Source organism: Dryobates pubescens, chromosome Z, assembly GCF_014839835.1.
Source record: "Dryobates pubescens isolate bDryPub1 chromosome Z, bDryPub1.pri, whole genome shotgun sequence".
NCBI classification, from domain to species: Eukaryota; Metazoa; Chordata; class Aves; order Piciformes; family Picidae; genus Dryobates; species Dryobates pubescens.
The window spans coordinates 139,189,347-139,211,494 of record NC_071657.1 but is presented as its reverse complement, the minus strand read 5'-3'; the positions used below and the strand labels follow the sequence as shown (position 1 = coordinate 139,211,494).

Genomic DNA, 22,148 nt, shown 5'->3' with positions numbered 1-22,148 from the left:
ACTGGAAGATGAACCCAGAGCGGCTTTTCAGCATTACAAAGGTTTGCCTCCTTCTCAGGACTTCAGAAGGAGGGAGGCAGGGTAAGAAACCATGGATTGATGACTGGGAAGGGTTACAAAGCCCTGCTCCCTCTGGGGGGTTAGCAGGTGGCAGCAGCCTGATGGTTTCTTGAGAAAAAGAATAAAAGAATCCTTAGCTAGATTAAGGGAAAAAATAGGGGGGGAAAGTGCAGTCCTCCTGCTGCTGGCTGAGGAACTTGAGGGACTGAATGGCTGCTGCCTTCTGTGATGCTTTTCCTGAATGATGGAGAAGTGCTGAGGTTGAGAGTTTATTCCTGTCCTCTGGAGAGTGCAGGCATCAGCTCAGGAGGAGCAGCTGCAGGTTTGGACTCACACAGGCACAGGAACTTTGCTTCTGCTGCGCTGATGTGGCTCAGGACAGTGCTGCTGCTCGGAGAGGTTTCAGCAGAGTCCCACGATGCAGAGGCACAAAGGGCTGGGCTGCCTTGCCTGCTGCTGAGCCACGCTGCACTTCATGTAGACAAACCCACACTCATTCAGAGGGAAACTCGACAGAGCAAAACTGCAAGGGCAGGCAAGAGAAATGGAGTCCATTGTAAAGATCTAGGAAGATGTTTCCTCCAACTGTGTCCAGCACCTGCCTCCTAACACCAACTCAGAGGTGCAATGTCTCAGCTCTGCCATCAGCTGCTTCCATCTCCTCAGAGCAGAGTGGTGCTACAATGCATGGTTCAACCTGGCAAGGTTCAGGAGCTTTCTCTTTCTTCTCTTCCCAGTACCAAATCTGTGTGAGCAGATGCCTGCACTGAGCCGTGCCAGCCAGGCAGCATTGCTATACTATCATAGAGTCATAGAATGGTCAGGGTTGGAAGGACCTCAAGGATCAGCCAGTCCCAACCCCCCTGCCATGGCCAGGGACACCTCACACCACAGCAGGTTGCTCACAGCCACATCCAGCCTGGCTGCAAACACCTCCAGGCAGGAGGCTTCCACCACCTCCCTGGGCAGCCTGTGCCAGGCTCTGACCACCCTCCTGGGGAACAACTTCTTCCTAACATCCAATCTCAATCTACTCCCTTCTGGTTTTGCTCCATCCCCCCCAGTCCTATCCCTCCCTGACACCCTACAGCTTTGACCACACAGCTCAAGCAATGACACAGATGAGGCATCCAAAGGAGTACCTGTTCTACACTTTCTCCCCCCTTGATGCTTCCTGTCACCTTCTTAGACTCCTTCTCTCAGTGTTCAGATGCCCTGACAAGCTGGGCACTGAAAAAAGCTCAGATTTACCCAGAACCAGTAGGTTTTGACTTAGGTATGGCTTTTGCAGTCCCTGTGGAACTACCATGCCAAAACCAAGGACACCAGAAAACTCTCACACTGGCCAGAGCCATTAAAAGCAGTGAGGTTTAAGGTTTAAACCTGCACAGCAGCAAACAAAACTGCCCCTTTCAGCTTCCCATCCTGTGGAGTTTGGATTCTCAAAGACTGAGTTCATGTTACACAAATGTGAGTTTGGTTGACATTTACAGAGCTACCCATGTGTGCTGGCTGCTGAATTTCCATTCCACTGTAATGGAATTTCTACTTCTGACTTGAAAGTCTGTCATTAAGCCCTTGTTGCCATATTTCAAACATTAATGAATGTCAAGGGTTTATTTCTTTTCCCCCATGTAACCTTTCCTTCAAAGAGTGCTTGCAACGAGAACTGCATCCAGCCCCTGTCAGAAAAATGAAACACAGGGAATCAAGACACACTGAAAACAAGGGAGCAGGTGCTGAGGTGCTGCCTCTGCGCTGGCTTCTGTTGACTCAGGATGAGGATTGAAGCTTTCTGAAGAGCTGCAACTCTCTGAAAGGTTCAGCTCAGCAATTGCAGCGACACAAACAAGCAGCCATGTGCACACACACTGCACAGAAGGGGAAAGCGATGTCAGCTCTCGTTGTGTCTTCATTTTTGATCCCCCTGGCTCTCTGTCCTTAAAGCACAACTTCCTTCCCAGCTCATGTCTATTTGTTTTGCCTCAGTTTGGGATTCACACACTGACACAAGCCTCAAGAACATCTACTAAACCAAAAGGGCCAGGGGATGCTACCCTGACCATAGAACCAAGCCACCTGCTGCTCCAAATCCGGAATATGACCAATAAAGTACAGCACCACAGACAGGTAGGGGTTAGAAGGGACCTCTGAAGATCATCCAGTCCAACTCCCCCAGCCCCAGCTACAGCAGGATCACCTACAGTAAATCACACAGCAACATGTCCAGGTGGTCAGCCTGCTCCAGGGCTCTGCCACCCTCACAGGGAAAACATTTGCCTCCTGTTTCCATGGCACTTCCTCTGCCTCAGCTTCCCCCACTGCCCCTTGTGCTGGCATTGGGCATCCCCCAGCAGAGCCTGGCTCCAGCCTCTGGGCACTCACCCTGCACATCTTTAGCAACAGCAATGAGGTCACCTCTCAGGCTGCTCCTCTCCAAGCTCCAGAGCCCTCAGCTCCCTCAGGCTCTCCTCATGAGGAAGATCTTCCACTCCCTTGATTATTTTCATGGCTCTGTGCTGAACTCTCTCAAGCACTTCCCTGAGGTCCTTCTTGAGCTGGGAACTGGACACACTATTCCAGATGTGGCCTCAGCAGGGCAGAGCAGAGGGGGAAGAGAACCTCTCTCAACCTACTAACCCCAGCCCTTCTAATCCACTCCAGAATGGCCTTGGCTTTCTTCACCACAAAGAGCACATCACATGCTAAGTGCCAACACTCCTGATTTTAGTAGCAGTGCAGCCAGGGCCTCCAGGGTGCTCTGGGAAGGAAGGAGGCCTTGTCCTGGCATGCCTGTAGCCTGCATCTCACCTGCTGCCACCCAGTCAGTACCAGTACGCTGGCAGTGCCGCAGCAGATCTACTCAATACGGTCCAAGCAGCTGCTCCAGGGGAGGGTTCAGCTCTCTATCTACAAGTTAGGTCATTAAGAGAACATGGAGGAAAAAGCCAGCCCCTGCAAAGCAAGACATGAAAACAGATCCTGCTGTTAAAAGGCTTAGCTCCAGAAAGTACAGAGCTCTGAAAAGCAGCACAGGACAACTGTTCAGCAGAATGGGAACAGCCCCAAAGGTAGTTTCTCTCTAACTACTGCTGCAACAGAGAGCCCTCTAATTGAATTTTCCCCATTGGTGGGGATTTTTGCTTTCTCTCTCTCCTGCAGCTATTGTGGGTCTGCACTGCACCATTATCTAACCAGGCAAAGCCTCCCAGCCTGCAGACATTTCAATTTTATAGCTTCATGGCAAAATATGGCCCCAAAATGGCAGTTCCCAGGCACTAGATCAGCCTGTGGAATGTTGGTCCCTAACCCTAACCACAGAATCAGCCAGGTTGGAAGATCATCAAGTCCAACCTATCACCCAACCCTAACTAATCAGCCAGACCACGGCACTGAGTGCCTCACCCAGGCTTTGCTTAAACAATTTCAGCTACAAAATGCTACACTTGAGATGCTAAATCCACTTGTGGAGACCCCTGACAACAGTCCTGTAGCCATCAGGTGCCTTCAGGCACTAGCATGGTGTGCTTCTGAGACTAGACCAGGTTGTAAACTGATACTAACTGAGTCAGGTGGCCAAAACTGCTGTTGCTTCAGCACCACGTAGGAAGTAACCCTGCAGAACACATCCCCTCGGCACACTGAGCCTCCTCTGGGCCTTCAGGGCTGCTCTCCTTTCTCAAGAGCTCATGGAATCACAGAATCACAGAACTGGCAGGGCTGGAAGGGACCTCAAGGCTCAGCCAGTTCCAACCCCCCTGCCATGGCCAGGGACACCTCACACTGCAGCAGGTTGCTCACAGCCACATCCAGCCTGGCTGCAAACACCTCCAGGGATGAGGCTTCCACCACCTCCCTGGGCAGCCTGTGCCAGGCTCTCACCACCCTCATGGGGAACAACTTCTTCCTAACAGCCAATCTGAGTCTACCCATTTCTAGTTTTGCTCCATCCCCCCCAGTCCTATCCCTCCCTGACAGCCTCAAAAGTCCCTCCCCAGCTTTCTTGGAGCCCCCTTCACATACTGGAAGGCCACAATGAGGTCTCCTTAGAGCCTTCTCTTCTCCAGCCTACACAATCCCAACTCCCTCAGTCTGTCCTCACAGCAGAGCAGCTCCAGCCCTCTGCTCCTCCTCGTGGCCCTTCTCTGGACACCTTCCAGCACCTCCAGATCCTTCCTGGCACAGAGGCTCCAGAACTGGACCTAGAGCTCCAGCAGAGCGGAGCAGAGGAGCAGAATCCCCTCCCTGGCCCTGCTGGCTGTGGTTCTCCTGCTGCAGCCCAGGCTGTGACTGCTCAGATGATTGATGGACACTTCAGAAGAATCAAGATAAAGATTAACTTTTTGAAAGCATCACTTTTAAATGGCTTTTATTTGAATACTGATCCAATTTATTGAACTTTATTTTCCTTGCTTAAAAGATGGGATGGTGAGAGTGAAATATGGAGCTGGCAGAGCTCATGTTTAAAAAATGAAACACTTGGGGGGGGCAAAAAATGTTAAAAATTAAAGAGTCAGGAAAAAAAATTAATTAAAATCGTGCTGTGCCTTGGCAGGGCTTTAATGCTTCTCTTTTGTCACCAGAGTGAATAATAAAGCTCCACAATGAGCTAAGAATAATCTCCCAAGTTATAATTAATTGCTGCACACTTGCTCCTATTTAAAGTGTGTCCTAACAATTGGAGATCCACTCATAGGATTGGACCCTAATTATTTATCTTCTGGGCAAACTGTGTTCTAATTTTTGTTCTAATGTAATTGCACACAGTTTAGACAGCCCTGTGATGAAGTGACAAACCTCAGTGCAGCTTAGGGTACTGTGTGACAAAGGAAATTCATCACAAACAGACTTCAGTTTTGCAACTATTTCACAGTGGATGGCAGCCTGTTTGTCTGGGTGGCTGGATTCATGGCCTGCTTTAACAGGTTAGGAGGCTCAGATAAGAAGCAACAAGGGAGGACTGGTGCTCTGTTGGCAGAACTCTACCACAGAGTCTGTTATAGAATGGTCAGGGTTGGAAGGGACCTCAAGGATCATCCAGTTCCAACCCCCCTGCCATGGGCAAAAGAAAGCTGGGGAGGGACTTTTGAGGGTGTCAGGGAGGGATAGGACTGGGGGGGATGGAGCAAAACTAGAAATGGGGAGATTGAGATTGGATGTGAGGAAGAAGTTGTTCCCCATGAGGGTGGTGAGAGCCTGGCACAGGCTGCCCAGGGAGGTGGTGGAAGCCTCCTGCCTGGAGGTGGATGTGGCTGTGAGCAACCTGCTGTGGTGTGAGGTGTCCCTGCCCATGGCAGGGGAGTTGGGACTGGCTGAGCCTTGAGGTCCCTTCCAGCCCTGACAGTTCTGTGATTCTGTGACTCTAAACCTTCTCCCTTCTCAGAAATTTCCCTGAGCCTGTCTTCCAGAGCACTAACTTCTTGATTAACTCAGGCACTCAGCAGTGGGTTTCCCCTCCTTAAACAGTTTTACTGACTTGAGTGCAAGATTCTACTCAACTCTTGTAACAAGCCTTTACTTAGTGAAGTCCCTTCAGAAGCATTGGTTGGCATCAGCTGGCACAGCCTCAGTAACACTGCAAAATGCAGCAACAACTATGCCCAAAATTTTTCAGTAATTAGAACTTCTAGGGGTTGGGAAGACAGAGTCACAGAGCTGTCAGGGCTGGAAGGGACCCCAAGGCTCAGCCAGTCCCAACCCCCCTGCCATGGCCAGGGACACCTCACACTACAGCAGGTTGCTCACAGCCACATCCAGCCTGGCTGCAAACACCTCCAGGCAGGAGGCTTCCACCACCTCCCTGGGCAGCCTGTGCCAGGCTCTCACCACCCTCATGGGCAACAACTTCTTCTCTTACTGCTTTACCTTTATCAGACATTCATGTGTGGAAACCCAAAGCCAAACCAAACCACACTCTAATTTTCCCATGTTTGCTGCTAATGGTTTCCATCAGCAGCTGATGTGCATCTAGGTTGTGACCAAAGCTACTGCCACTTCCAACCCAGGAGCACAAATAATTAACCTGCTGGCCACATTCCCCACAGAATTCATCCAGGTGGTGAAAGTTCAGTGGATTCATAGATGGTTGCAAGAGTATAGCCCCAGTGTGTGCCTGTGTGAAACCAAACAGCACCAGGATGTGCCTCAAGAATTGGAGACAGAAATAAGGGAGGAGGAAAAGAGAGAAAGGAAAAAAAATGCTTTCTTTGGACAAAGGTTTGATTTTCTATCACCTAAACCAGGCTGCATTGATATTATCTCAGTCAATGACTGGTAAGTTGTTATTTACTGCTCCCTCAGATCATTTATAGACCTGTTACAGTATGCTGTACAGTCTGAGAGTGTGATTTGTTCTTCTGGTGGCATTTCAATTGAATAGCTGAAGGCACATCCATGTAAGCACAATGCCACTTGAAGCAGGAGGATGGACATGAACCCAGGGCTGCTTGCAGAGGAAACAGATTCTGCATAACCAAGGATCACAGAGTCACAGAATTGTCAGGGCTGGAAGGGGCCTCAAGGCTCAGCCAGCTCCAGCCCCCAGGGTGGCCAGGGACACCTCACACTACAGCAGGTTGCTCACAGCCACATCCACCTCCAGGCAGGAGGCTTCCACCACCTCCCTGGGCAGCCTGTGCCAGGCTCTCACCACCCTCATGGGGAACAACTTCTTCCTGACATCCAATCTCAATCTACCCATTTCTAGTTTTGCTCCATCCCCCCCAGTCCTATCCCTCCCTGACAGCCTCAAAAGTCCCTCCCCAGCTTTCTTGGAGCCCCCTGCAGATCCTGGAAGGCCACAATGAGCTCTCCTCAGAGCCTTCTCCTCTCCAGCCTGCACAACCCCAACTCCCTCAGTCTGTCCTCACAGCAGAGCAGCTCCAGCCCTCTGCTCATCCTCGTGGCCCTTCTCTGGACACCTTCCAGCACCTCCAGATCCTTCCTGGCACAGAGGCTCCAGAACTGGACCCAGAGCTCCAGGTGGAGAATTTGCTCTCCTTAAAGCAGGAAAAGAACCAAAAGAGAGAACCCACACCCTTCTAATTCCTGTGCTCACAGAGGGAGGCTGAATGGACACTCAGAATTGTGAACAAGAAAAGAGAAACAAACCTCCAACCCCCACCCCCCAGTAAATACATAGAGAAGATTAGGAAGAAGCTAAGTGTTGAACATGAGCTCTAGAGATCAAATTGCACTGTGAGCTTAACTCTGCTGATCACAGATTAGCAGATGGTTATCAACACAACATTGAGCATGACAGGTCCAAGGACAAGAGGCACCAAATCCACACACATCAGAATGAAATCCTCACTTTACACAGCTGTAAGGTAGCAGCATATTGGATTTTCCCTCTTTCCCCCCCCAGCTGGTACCTGCCAGGCAGTATTCAAAGTAAACAAAGCTGAGCAGAGTGCTTGTGGCAGAAGAGCAACAGTGAAAGCAGTCAAAACTGCATTAAAGCTGAATCCAACCCCAGAGTGATGCTCACAAAGCCCAGATAAATCAAACACACTCACTGTCAATTTTCTAGGGGTACTGAGGTAATTAATCAAGGCACTTAGTTTGCATTTAGGAGACAACAAACAATAAATAGCCATGGTTTCATGTCTAAGGAAGGAAAGAGCAACCTGAAGTGGCTATGAGTAGCTAGGGGCCTGCCAGGCAGTCCTGCAACATCTTAAAGAAGCATCACTGCTTAATTGTGTGATGCAGCACTGCCAGCTTGCACTGCTCCCTGCTGCATACTAGCCAAAGAGCAGCATCACCTCAGCTCTAGTAACACAAACACAGCACAAGGATCCCAGGATGCTAGGGGTTGGAAGGGACCGCTGGAGATCTTCCACTCCAACCCCCTGCCAGAGCAGGACCATGGAATCCAGCACAGGTCACAAAGGAACACATCCAGACAGGGATGGGAAGGCTCCAGACAAGGAGACTCCACAACCTCTCTGGGCAGCCTGCTCCAGGGCTCTGGGACCCTCACAGTCAAGAAGTTCCTCCTCATGTTGAGGTGGAACCTCCTGTGCTGGCGTATCCATCCATTGCCCCTTGTCCTATCCCAGGGCACAGTGAGCAGAGGCTGTCCCTGTCCCTTCCTTCCTGACCCCCAGCCCTCAGCTATTGATAGACATTGATCAGATCCCTCTCAGTCTTCTCCTCTCCAGACTCAACAGCCCCAGGGCTCTCAGCCTCTCCTCCCCAGGCAGTGCTGCAGTCCCTTCAGCATCCTTGGAGCCCACTGTTGGACTCTCTCCAGCAGATCCCTGTCCCTCCTGAGCTGGGGAGCCCAGAGCTGGAGGCAATATTCCATGGGGGGCCTCACCAGGGCAGAGCAGAGGGGGAGCACTCATTTTTCCACAGAGGGCACAATCAGCTCTCTCAATTCAAAGTACCTCTCTGCCACGTTCACTCTATCCTGTTTCAGCTTTGCCTGAAGCAAAAACATCTTCATGGCAACCTGTAGCTCATGGGTGGCAGCAGGAGCTGGAAGCAAACCACACTTGCACCCACCGAGAGGCTGCGAGATCACGCCTACGCCTGTGGAGCAGCTCTGCTCTCAGCCATCAGTCACACCTTACCTGCTGCTACAGCATCTCCTGGCAGGGGGGCACAGCCTGCAGCTCTGCACACCCCCCTCCTGCAGCTCAGGAAATCCTCTGTTCACTCGGTGCACCCAAGGCAGGCAGCCTGCCCACGGTGACCCTCTGGGAAAGCCCCTTCCCTTCCCTCAGCGCGGAGAGGCAGCGCAGGGCAAAGGGGTTAATGAGGCTGACTCTGGAGCCCAGGCAGGCATTGTATGGTAATTCTGTTAATTTTTTAGGCTGAACCACACTACTGTTATAGCTAAGGACTGTGAATAATGTATTTCTTCACACATGAAAGGGCTTCACAGGGATGAGCTCAGTTAAATGAAGGCAGAAGAAAACATCTTAATTTCCAGCCAACAGCAGCTTCTCTCCTCTGCTGTTCACTGAATCCCAGTAACCCTTGCCCCCCTCAGACTGGGAGGGAAATGTTTCTACTTCACATTAGCACTGGAAGTGTCTGGGGTCTCCACTGCTCCAGAACAGAGCAGCACATATCCCAGCTAAACAGAGGGAACGTGTTTGGATCAGCTGTCCAGCCAGATGTCCATGCAGACTTTCAAGCAACACATGCAGGAGCCATCAGACCTCTACACAAGAGCAAAGTGGCTTAAAAGCACTGATGAGGCAGACTGTGAGACAGGCCTTGCAGTCCAGGCTCAGAACAACTATTTGTCTTTTAACAAATGCAAGGATGCAAACATTGCATTGATTCCTTGACCACTGCAGCTGGATGCCTCCTTACAGCCTCCTCTGCAGGGTTTGCTTGGCTCCTTGTAGAGACAGACTTCTGGCTTTAGGCTTCTGCTCCTTCCTTTAGTGTTGTGTTTTGCCTTGCAAAAGTGGCAACAGCACTGCAAGCCCTTTGCATGCTGACTAATTCTGGCAGGGCTGGCCCTCAGGCCTCCCTCTCACCTTTAGGCTGCAGAACTATATTGCTGCTTCTGCTAATGGAGCAAATCCCAGGGGCTGAGCTTCACCCAGAGGATGAAGCCCTGCCTGGATGTCACAGAGTCACAGAATCAATCAGGTTGGAAAAGACCTCAGAGATCATCAAGTCCAACCTATTCCCTAATACCTAACACCTCCTGACAACTAAATCATGGCTCCAAGTGCCACATCCAAGCCTTTTTTGAACACCTCCAGGGATGGTGACTCCACCACCTCCTGGGCAGCACATCCCAGTGGCCAATTCCTCTTTCTGGGAAGAACTTTCTCCTCACCTTGTGTTCCTGTGTGACCTGCTGTAGGTGCTCCTGCTCTGGCAGGGGGCTGGGACTGGATGAGCTCTCCAGGTCCCTCCCAGCCCCTAACACTCTGTGATTCTGTGACTCTGCTCTGCGACCCAGGCAGCTGAAACTGCAGCACTGCAACAGCCAAGGCACTGCAGCAATTCCAGCCTGCAAGTCTCCTCGCTGCCTTCCCCTGCGGTGCCTGGAGGCAAGTGCTGCAGGTGCATGCGTTGGGGATTGGACTAATTCCCTAAGGAAACCTGCAGTGCTACAGTCTGAAGGCTTCTTTCACACAGTGCTGGCAACACCAAGAGAATCCCCAGCTTTGTGCTGTGAATGACCATTATTTTACTTGGTGGCAAATTGCTTGCAGAGTAAAGAACATGTAATTACAAACAGTAACTGATTATTATGATTATTTCTATCCCCTACAGAGCAGAGTAGATGGTAATTAATTTCTGGACCTACCAGACAAAATACACTCACTAAGATCCAAAGCAACTGCAGGCTTCTGCTTGATAAAACAGAGTTAGATGGCACTGCATTTGTTTACCACCCAACATTTCATCCATAATTAAATGCCACAAGTTAAACAGGAGAAAAAAACCACTTCAGAACAACTTCTGCAAAGCCACAGATCACCAGCACAGCTACAGAGCCCAGGAGTTCAGCTTTCACACAGCATCATTCACTTCCCATGCCCTGCTCTGCTGTATTTAAACTTCAACTGCAGTTAGCTGCCAGGGAACCCAAAGCCTCCTTTACACCATTTACAACCTTTGGATTTATGTGTTACTTAATACCACCAATTAATTTAATCCTACCCTAATTTTGTGTTGATTGCAATCTTGGGAAGCAGACCTAATTCCAGAGCCTCATTTGGAGTCTGCTGCTTTGAGGAAGTTATGCTGCTTCCAGCATGCTCTGCTCCACTCTGCTGAGACCCCACCTGGAGCTCTGGGTCCAGTTCTGGAGCCTCTGTGCCAGGAAGGATCTGGAGGTGCTGGAAGGTGTCCAGAGAAGGGCCACAAGGATGGGCAGAGGGCTGGAGCTGCTCTGCTGTGAGGACAGACTGAGGGAGCTGGGGTTGTGCAGTCTGGAGAAGAGAAGGCTCCCAGGAGACCTTCTTGTGGCCTTCCAGTATCTGAGGTGGGCTACAAGAAAGCTGGGGAGGGACTTTTGAGGGTGTCAGGGAGGGATAGGACTGGGGGGGATGGAGCAGAACTAGAAATGGGGAGATTGAGATTGGATGTGAGGAAGAAGTTTTTCCCCATGAGGGTGGTGAGAGCCTGGCACAGGCTGCCCAGGGAGGTGGTGGAAGCCTCCTGCCTGGAGGTGTTTGCAGCCAGGCTGGATGTGGCTGTGAGCAACCTGCTGTGGTGTGAGGTGTCCCTGGCCATGGCAGGGGGTTGGGACTGGCTGAGCCTTGAGGTCCCTTCCAGCCCTGACAATTCTGTGACTCTCTGAATGAGCTCATTGCATGCAACATCTGATCTTCAGGGTAAGGTTTTGAGGAGTGGGTAGGTGGAAAGGTTGCAAATTAGCTTTTATTTTTACTCTCACAGTCAAACTCAAACTATGCCTGTGTAGAAAAAGCTCTCTCAGCCCTCTGGAACTCTGTGCTCCAGATATGCAGCCCCTCCGAGATCAGGCACTCTGCAAGGCATCAATGTCTCTGTTCTGTTTGAGACGAGGGAAGGACATCTGCAAGAACCTGTACAGCAGTTTTTCAGAAGAGGGAACTTTCCCCCTTGCTCACAAGGAGTGGAAGAGGCAAGAACACAGATGGGTTTGGTACCTGCCAGCAGCTTGCCTTAGGGCTGCCAGGGAAGCCTGCAGGAAGACGAGCAGCATGAGCTTAGAATCACTGAATTGTCAGGGCTGGAAGGGACCTCAAGGATCAGCCAGTTCCAACCCCTTTCTTGGTGAGGGGAGAGGGTCTGAGGGATGCCTACAGATCCTGAGGTGGATGTATGCAGCAAACTCACAAAGTGCTGCTCAGGACATCAGGCTGAGCAGACCACCTGACTGATGAGACAGGACACAGACAGGCACCTGCTGCATGTGCTCTCTGCACGTATCTTGCACTTACCAGCTTGCCCTTTGCATTTGAGCTACCTATTGTCTCTGCAGTGCTGAAAGAGGCAGAAGCATGACTCAAACACCATGGTAATGAGATTCTGAATGCAGAATTACCATCATTTCCTTGCTGGAAAACCAGGGAAAACAGCCCCTGGCTTATTTTCAGGTTTCAGACTGCATTGGTTTCAAGTGAGCAAAGGTGGCAGAGGTGCCTGTGCCACTGCAGGGATCTGAGTGTTCCTGAGGACTGCTGGTACTGTGGAACACAACCTGGTTTTATGTCCACCAAGCTGCTACTGCTAGTAGCCTTTGCAATGCCATTTCAGTGAAAGGAGACAGCAAATGAGTCTGCTCACGGGGTAGCTGCCTTCAGCACCTGAGACTGCTCTGAGAATAGCAGCTGGTACCTTCTGGGGTGAGGGACTGAGCAAATCCTATCATCTTAAAATCACACAGAATCACAGAGGTATTGAGGCTGGAACAGACCTCTGAGATCCCCAAGCCCAGCCTATGGCCTATCACCACCACGTCAGCTAAACCATGGCACCGAGTGCCACATCCAATCTGGCCTTAAAGACCTCCAGGGACAGCAACTCCACCACCTCCCAGTGCCTGATCAGCCTTTCTGTGAGGAAATGCTGCCTAACATCCAACCTAACCCTCCCCTGGCACAGCTTCAGGCCATGCCCTCTCGTCCTGTCACAAGCTGCCTGGGAGCAGAGCCTGGCCCCCACCTGACTGCAGCTTCCTCTTCTGAACCAAATCAAACCATGTTTGTCTTTTGCAGCCCTTCCCAGCTGACTCTCAGGCTGCACTCTGCAGTGCCACAATTTGTTGCAGCTCTTTTTCAGCAGGGTGCAGCTCTTTTGGAGCAAGGCACTGCTCTCACCTCGTAGCTGCTCTCTTCCTCTGACCTGCTGGGATGCTTTTGCCATCACACTTGTCCTAGGCTGGCAACTGCAACCCTGTGCCCCCAGGAATGGCCCAAGAGGAAGGCCAAGATGAGCCTTCAGATGGCTCCTGAAGTGTGTTCTTTTCTCCTCTTGCTATTGGTCCCCAAACATCCAGCTTTTGTCATTTTTCAGCTTCTTCCCTGCTGTTGGGAGGGCTGGTGACAGAGGGTAAGAGAAAGCTTGGCAGGCTGACACTTTGGTACCACTGCTGTGCGCCTCAATGGATGGCACTAGGTTTGATTAACTAATTCTGCAAATGAATATCTAAGCAAATGACTTCTGCAGATTATTTCCAATGATGCTTCCTCTCTAATCTCCTCTCTGAACAGCTTCATCCTGACTGTTGCTGCTGCTGCTAAGAATCCCTATAAAAACCCCAGGGTAGGTATTTCAGAGTAAGTATCATCTTGCACAAGGAAACCCTCCCCCTCACACACATCTGATTTAAAGGCACAAAGTCACAGTTCCAAGGCACTGTTTGGTTTTTGGAGAGGTTTTTAAGTCATATAGAAATGCAGTGTCCATTCATGCTCCTCTCACAGCTGGCTTTAAAAGACACTTGGGTGCTTGTGTAGCTGGGGATGCCTGTAGAGATGACACAGACAGACAGATTCTGGTGGTAAGCAAACACCTGGCTGGCCCAAGATGTCTCTGAAAAATGCTCCATGCAGTATGTCCACAGAGGTCCTCCTGCAGAGCTGGTACAAGGCTGGCACTTAAAACACAGCATTTATTTTCCCTCTTCTCTTTTCCTGTGTTACTTGAAAGCAAAACCTTTCCCCTTAAATCAACCTCTCAGCTGGTGCACTGAGGCAAAGCCTTCCACACCACACTCCACAGTTAGTTAGGAAACCCAACCTTCCCTCTCAAGAAGCTGTGGTCTTAACCCACGCTCTGTACTTATCTCCTTGGCCACAGATCACCACACACTTCAATACCTGCATCTCTTCAGGAATTTAACATTCCTTAGGTGCCTGCCTTTGAAAGACAAATTCCATACCAGAGCCATCCAGAGCCTGTGTTCCCTTCCCTCAGCTGAATAAACCTGTCTGGTCAGCCCAGCTCACACACCTCCTGCCAAACCATGACCTGCTAACACTCAACAGCTCAGCTATCATATCCCCTCTGTGAAACCCTACAGGAGCTTTGCCATGGATTCCTGAATCATATTCACAGGATCCCAGGATGTTAAAGGTAGGAAGGGACCTCTGGAGAACTTCCAGTCCAACCCCCCTGCCAGAGCAGGACCACAGAATCCAGCACAGGGCACACAGGAACACATCCAGACAGGGCTGGAAAGGCTGCAGAGAAGGAGACTCCACAACCTCTCTGGGCAGCCTGCTCCAGGGCTCTGGGACCCTCACAGTGCACAAGTTCCTCCTCATGTTGAGCTGGAACCTCCTGTTCCTGGAGTTTATATTCACTGCCCCTTGTCCTATCACAAAGTGTAACTGAGCAGAGCCTGTCCCCTCCCCTTGACCCCCAGCCCTCAGCTATTGATCAAATTGATCAAATCCTCTCTCAGTCTTCTCCTCTCCAGACTGAACAGCCCCAGGGCTCTCAGCCTCTCCTCCCCAGGCAGTGCTGCAGTCCCTTCAGCATCCTTGCAGCCCTCCCTTGGACTCTCTCCAGCAGATCCCTGTCCCTCTTAACTTCCAAGTCTTCACCCATAATACTTCCTAACATTTCTCTCACATACAATTGTTCAGTCTCCTTTCTCCCCTCTCAGTTCTTCTCTTCCTAACTTCTCTCACTTCTTTAGCCACTGAACACATTCTGCTCACAAGCCCCAACATAGGCTCCATGCTTGCCTGCCACAGTGGTGTTCACTCATCTTTACTCCTTTCAAGCCCTTCTTAAAACACATCTTGCCACCTTCTAGCATAAAATGATGTGAGAGCAATTTATCAGCAGTGGGCAGAACCTACATGGGAGTGCCCTCCACCCACTCCCACATGCAGTCAAGCAGCTCACGTCGAAGCCCTGCAGATGTTTGTAGCTAACAGACACCCCGTGCCTCCTGCAGGCTGGGGCACTGCAGACAGGGATGGGCAGGAGAAGCAGAGCATGCCAGCTGTATGGCTCCTGAGCAGGAGGAAGGGGAGACAGACACACTTCAGCCTCACTCACCGGTTCCTGTTGCTGGAAATCCAGTCTGAGATCAAGGTTGCAGCCTGCTGGTGACAGTGCTTGTTCCCAAAGCTGCAGGCCAGCATGATGACCTCCCGGCGCAGCTCCCTGTCCGCAGCGAGGGAGGCAAGAGAGCTGCATTAATTGGGGTGGTGACAAAGTGCTGCTTAGTGCCACCCTGACAGCAGCTGGGGCTTGGGAGGCATGGCAGAGAGGATCCAGCTGCACAGAGCTCAGTGACTTTAATGCCCACAGCTGCTGCAACGAATAAAGAGAGGTTGTGGACCAGACCCAGCCCCCAGTTACACTGATGGACTCTGCCTGACCCCTGTGGCCATGCAAGTGCTTAAGTGCCCAGTGCATGCACATGCTAGACTAAGGCTTAGGGAACCATGCTTTCCCAACTCTGAGGCTGAGGAATTAACCTCTCAGCATCCTGCTGCTCTCCCCCTAACCCAAAATCTAGGCAAGAAGGACTTGCTGAAGATGGCAGCACACTTGAAGAGAGGGTCTCACTATACCAACACCCCCTGAACAGACAAAGAGAAAAGAGATGGAGCAGTACTCATGCTGGTAGGAAGCTTGCACCAGTGATTTGTTTGAGTTATTGGTTGGCCATCCAAGCTTGAGATACATCGATGCAACTTGTCTTAAAATATACTCCTGAGAGGAAAGGGAAAGAGATATTTCATGTTAACATTGATTATTCTGTTTTAAATGGAACTACTGCTGACTGCTGAGCCTATGCCTCCCTGCTGGCCCTCAGATGATGCCTGCCTCCCCAAAGGCTGGGATTTGCATTTTGTAAAGCAACTCTACAGCAGCAGCAGATTGCTTCCACTGCTGTAGTGAGAAGTGCTCTGCAGCCCAGCTATGTGGTTAGATGCCTAGTGTAAGACAACTCAGCCTATACACCCATGGATCCTAAAGGTTCCTCACACGCTCTTTTCACAATACACAGGTCAGAAGTTGCACAAGTGACAACAGTTTTGTTCCTACTCTATGGCAAGTCTTGACCACATCTTCATAGAATCACAGAATTGGCAGGGCTCAGTGTGATGTCTCTGACCTCAGCATGGACAGGAAGGCTAATCATAGAACCACAGAACTGTCAGGGCTGGAAGGGAGCTCAAGGCTCAGCCAGTCCCAACCCCCTGCCATGGGCAGGGACACCTCACACTACAGCAGGTTGCTCACAGCCACATCCAGCCTGGCTGCAAACACCTCCAGGCAGGAGGCTTCCACCACCTCCTTGGGCAACCTGTGCCAGGCTCTCACCACCCTCATGGGGAACAACTTCTTCCTCACATTCAATCTGAATCTCCCCATTTCTAGTTTTGCTCCATCCCCCCCAGGCCTGTCACTCCCTGACACCCTCACAAGTCCCTCCCCAGCTTTCCTGTAGCCCATGGCAGATACTGGAAGGCCACAATTAGGTCTCCTGGGAGCCTTCTCTTCTTGAGCCTGCACAACCCCAGCTCCCTCAGTCTGTCCTCATGGCAGAGCAGCTCCAGCCCTCTGCTCCTCCTCTTGTGTGTCACTTTGTACAGAATATTGTTTTATTATCCATAGTGATGGCAAAAAAACAACCCCCAAATTAAAACAATTCCTTAACTATATCGAGCTGAATTCAGAATAACCTGGCTGCAAATAAGCTTTGTGCATTGACTGACCTATGCTTGAAGTTCAGCCTCTTGGTGTGCCCTAAAGAACAGAGCAAGTCCAAGGCACATTTGCTTGTGCTTTTCTTGGCAGGAGACACATTCCCACGTTCTGACCAGCTGTTCAGCAAACCACTGCTGTTGTGGTCAGCCTCATCCTTTGCCAGTGGAATTCACTCACTTGAAAGAGAACTGAGATATAAAGGACTGCACAGGAGAGCATCTGCCTTGGTACTGGGGATGCATAGGCATGGATGCAAGATGGCAACACAAAATGAGGTTCATGGGGCAACTTTCTCTATCAGATTCTGACTCTGGGACTGAGAAGAGTTTATTATTTCCTCTGCTGTCACCTCTGCTTTCAAAGCTTTCACCAGCAGTGATAAAACACAACCCAGCCATGTATTTTACTGGGTTTACTTATCAAAGTTGTGTTTAAAAGTGAAAGAGCTATGTCAGATTTGTCATCTTTCTGGCCAGTTAGTAGCAGACTAAACCTGCAAATTAATCACACAGGATCACAGAACTATTGAGGCTGGGACACAGCTCTGAGCTCATGTCAGCTGGTAGTTCTGTGTTTGTGTCTACCTATGTATGTGATTCTCCCCCTCTGCTCTGCCCTGCTCAGACCACTTCTGGGCTCCCCAGTTCAAGAGAGACAGAGACCTGCTGGGGAGAGGCCAAGGGAGAGCCAGGAGGATGCTGAGGGAACTTGAGCATCTCCTCTGTGAAGAGACTGAGAGCCCTGGGGCTGTTGAGTCTGGAGAGGAGAAGGCTGAGAGGGATCTGATCAATGTCTCTCAAGAGCTGAGGGCTGGGGGTCAAGGGGAGGGGGCCAAGCTCTTGTGGGTGGTGCACAGCAATAAGCCAAGGAGCAATGGAGACAAACTTGAGCAGAGAAGGTTTCAGCTCAGCATGAGGAGAAACTTCTTTGGTGTGAGGGTGTTGGAGCCCTGGAGCAGGCTGCCCAGAGAGGTTGTGGAGTCTCCTGCTCTGGAGCCTTTCCAACCCCAGCTGGATGCATTCCTGTGTGGACTGCCCTGGGTGCTGCTGCTCTGGCAGGGGGCTGGACTGGATGATCTCTGGAGGTCCCTTCCCACCTCTAATGTACTGTGAGGCTCTGTGATGTATGCCCAGCTACAGCCATGCTCTCAGCACGTGTGTCTGTGGACACACACAAGAGCAAACGTGTTCAGGAAGCCAAAGGCACCTGTGAGCCTCTCAGGCTTTGCTGAGTTCCTCCACCTGCAGGCTGTACAGCCAGCTGGCCACTGAGACCATGCAGACTGCACAACATTCAGAGTGAATCAAAAGCACCCCAAGAGTTCACCATTGCCCCTGCCTGCGATCAGATCTTGTGTGCTTCAGGGACCAAGGTTCAGCACAGCTCTGATGGTGGGGTTTTAATTTCAGGTAGAATCCTCAGCTGCTCCTCATGCCTATCTTCATTATCTCCTGCGAGCTGCTCCTGCTGTCCCTTCGGACCCAATTATGAATGGGCTTTTGATTCAATGATGATCTAATCCTTGTTAATTAATGTAACTGCACTGAATCCTGCCACGCTGCTGTGCATGAAGTAATGACAACAGATCTTGCCTTGGGTTGCAGGCCTCCTGCTCAGCTCTGCCTGCAGCTGGGGTCCTCGCTGAGCTTGGGCATCCAGCTAAGCACTGCCATGAGGCTCCTCAAAAGGCAAGGTCTGGAAGTGCATTCATCTGGCTCTTCTGAAGTGAAATTCCTCATTTGTAGTAATAATATTTTAAAGGAGGGATAATTGCCTTCCCTTTTGCTAATCACATATGCCTCAAACAACAGCTATCACCCTTCAAATGCAAATTAGCCAAAGCTTGACAACTGCTATGTTTAAATAGAGAATAATTAGGAAGGGAGTTAATGTCCCCAGGTCACTTACACTACCTGACTGGGGAACAGCTCAGTCGTTGGCAAGCAAAGGAAAGAGAGGGAGAGGAAGAAAGGGAGGGAGGAAATGAGGGAGAACACAAGGGAGGGAGGCAGGGAGGGAGGAAATGAAGGAGGGAATAAATGAAGGAGGAAATGAAGGGGGGAGGGAAGGAAGACATGAGGAAGAGAGGGAGGAAATGAAGGAGGGAGAGAGGGAGGCAATGAAGGAGGAAGGGAAGGAGGGAAGAAGCAAGCAAGGAGGGCTGTGGGAGGTGTTTGGTGGGGGGTGAGCAGGACAGGAAGAAGGAGAGGAAGACTTTCTCTCTCACATTGAAGATGTTGTAGCTTTCTGTGCGGTCCAGCAATTTATCTAGTGGGTAAAGCGCTCGGCTGGCAGCGTGCCAGGGCAGAAAATCCTTCTCCTCTGAGAGGTATCTGATAATCTCCAAAGGAATACTCTGAGGTAAATAACCAGCTCTGCAAAATAAAAGAAGTTAGCATTAAATTAGTTTTGCAGGAGACAGGGGATGAGGCAGAAGTGACTTCTGTGTTTCCAAAGGAGAGTAAGCAGCAGAAGCCCCAAGCCAAGCTCACACTGTACAGTCTGCCTGACCAAACCCAGCAGCTGAGAGTCTCTCCTAACACAAATGCAGGCACACTTGCTGGGGGAAGGCAGGCATGAACACATGTGGAAGGACACTAGGCAAGCCATCCTTACTTTATGAAGTGGCTATAAAAGAGATGAGCAACCAAGTGACGAACTTTAAGCAAAACACCAAGCCAATGGGAAGCTGTTTTGCTGATCTGTGGGACAGAGAGCTGTCTGCATAAGATAAGCTATCTTGTTTTACCTGCTAAGACAGCAATCTTCACTGGCTTGATGACTGCACTCAAGGAGTGATGGTTACTGGCTCCATGGAGACCAGTGACAAGTGGTGCTCCCCAGGGGTCTGTGCTGGGACCAGTGCTGCTCAGCATCGCTGCTGGCAGCATGCTGGAGGGGAGGGATGCTACCCAGGGGCACCTTGAGGCACCTGAGTCAGAGGTGGGCCAATGCCAAGCTCATGAACGTCAACAAAGTCAAGTACCAGATCCTATACCTGGTCCAAGGCAACCCCAAGCACAAGTACAGGTGGGGCAGAGAGTGGATAGAGAGCAGTCCAGAGGAGAAGGGGGTGCTGGCTGATGAGAAGCTCCATGTGAGCTGGCAATGTGCACCTGCAGCCCAGGAAGCCAACCACATCCTGGGATACATCAGAGGTGTGACCAGCAGGATGAGGGAGGTGATTCTCCCCCTCTTCTCTGCTCTCATGAGGCCCCACCAGGAGTATTTTGCCTAGCTCTGGAGTCCCCAAAACAATGAGGCCCTGGGACTGTCAGAGCAGGGGCAGAGGCAGGCAATGAAGACGGTCAGAGGGCTGGAGCACCCCTCCTATGAAGACAGGCTGAAAGACTTAGGGTTGTCCAGCCTGGAGAAGAGAAACCTCTGGGCAGATTCATAGCAGCCTTCCAGTATTTGAAGGTGGCCTACAGGATAGCTGGAGAGGGACTTTTTCCAAAGGCATGTAGTGATAGGAAGAGAGGTAGTGGCTTCAAGCTGGTGGAAGCCAGGTTTAGATTAGATGTTAGGAAGAAATTCTTCCCCACAGGGGTGGTGAGGCCTGAGGCACTGGAACAGGCTGCCCAGAGAAGGTCTGGAGGCTCCAACCCTGAGAGTGTTCAAAGTCAGGGTAGATCTAGTAGGAGGTGTCCCTGCCCATGGCAGGAGGGTTGGTATTTGAGGTTCCTTCCACCCCAAATCATTCCATGGTTCTGTAAAATCAACAACCCAAGGCACTTCCCTTCAGAGAAGGTTTCTCCTGGCCCTGGGCACTTGGGAACAACAAGGGATGAAGTATTTTTAGTTTCAATTATCCTCCCCACTCTTTCCCCCCTCTCCTCTAAAGCTGCTTTGCTTTCTATCCACCTTAAGCCACTTCAGAACAGCACATTTGATTAGCCTGAAGTGGCAGCCAGCGACATCACTTTGGTTAAGGATGTTCTAACACTTCCCCCATCAGCTCTGGGGGGTTTCAGGTGTTTATAAACAACCAGCTCCAATTTTGTTCCATTCTTTCACACTCACAAAGGAGCTCTCCCTGCAGGGGAAGGGCTTTCAGGGGGAGCTCAGGAAGGCTGTTAGAAGGGACGGCTCTCCAGGCCAAGTGCAATACAGATGCAAGCATCTGAAAGCTGCCTTTTCAGGCTGAGTGCAGGGAACATCAAGCTTCAGAGCTGGCTCTCATTGTCTCTCTTTTTTCTCCAGAACAGCACTTGCTCCTAACCATCCAGGCTGCAGAAACAAAGCCTAGCCCTGTGGGTGTGAACCTTCCAGAAACACACGGCTCTATTCTTCTCCCGATGCATGTTTAAAACCCAGAGGAGTTCTCTACCTGCCTAGAGAGCAGATAATTATTCTGTTTTCATTAAACACTTGAAGTCAGCAGGTTAGATTCCACCAGCTTCCATTTAGCACAGGCTACATTACGACACGTCTTCACACACTATTTTTCCTCCTTGCTGGTTGCAAATATTTCCCTTAATTTCCATCACTGTCTGGGGGAGAGATGCATGCACACAGCAAACAAAGAGAATCACACACTCCCTATGGAAATGAACCAAAACACAGACTGGCATAAGCAGTTTTGTCACTTGTAACATGCATAGGAAAGGACTTTGCTGCAAGGTGGGAAAGCAGCTCTGGCACAGCCCGAAGCCCTGGGGTCCTTGCAGGGTGCACCACACACAGGCAGGACACTCTGGTGGAAGAGTTACAGCCTGGGCTCTGCTCCCAGCTCATTAGAGGGAATGGCCTCAAGCTGCCCCTGGGGAGCTTCAGACTGGACATGAGGAAAGCTTTTTTGAGGGCAAGAGTGGTCAGGGCTTGAAATGTGCTGCCCAGGGAGGTGATGGAGTCCCCAAGCCTGGCTGTGTTTGCAGGGGGTTTGGCTGTGGTGCTTGGAGCTGTGGTTTAGGAGTGAGCCTTGCAGAGCAGGGCTCTGGGCTGGACTTGGTGATCCCTTTGGATCTTTTCCAAGCTGAATGTTTCTGTGATTGTGTTCTCTTCATGTTCTCAGGAAAGAAATGAGTTGGTGTAACAGCTTTCAAAAGCATCTGTCTCATGTGCTCATGATGATCAGCTTTCCAGGATGCTTCATGTCATCCTTGTCCACACTTTGTCAGCAAGGCTCTGCTCTGGTACAGGTGATCCTCCTTTGTCAGGGGGGTTGGACTAGATGATCTCTCGAGGCCCCTTCCAGCCCCTAACATTCAGTGATTCAGTGATTCTCAGCTGCAGTCACAGCATATACTCAAGCATGAAAAAACAAAAGGACAAAAAATCCCTTGGGGACCTCCCTGTTTTGCTCAGGACCTGAGCAGACAGAAAAATGAGAGCAGTGCAGTGGTAGTAGATGGTGTTCAATGCATCTGAAGAGAGAGGAAGTTCACAGAATCACAGAATCAACCAGGTTGGAAAAGACCTCAGAGATCATCAAGTCCAAC

The 22,148-nt window shown here is 50.7% G+C and overlaps 1 protein-coding gene across 1 annotated transcript in view; it reads right to left on the bottom strand.

The window, feature by feature from the left end:
* Positions 1–22,148, bottom strand: part of TRHDE (thyrotropin releasing hormone degrading enzyme) — a 121,265-nt gene that overhangs the window by 13,878 nt on the left and 85,239 nt on the right. The window contains exons 7-9 of the mRNA XM_009901300.2: positions 18,935–19,082; positions 15,608–15,705; positions 15,043–15,150 (exon numbers count right to left, since the gene is read on the bottom strand). Of these exons, the coding sequence (XP_009899602.2) occupies positions 15,043–15,150; positions 15,608–15,705; positions 18,935–19,082 (354 nt within the window). The remainder of the gene's footprint in view (positions 1–15,042; positions 15,151–15,607; positions 15,706–18,934; positions 19,083–22,148) is intronic.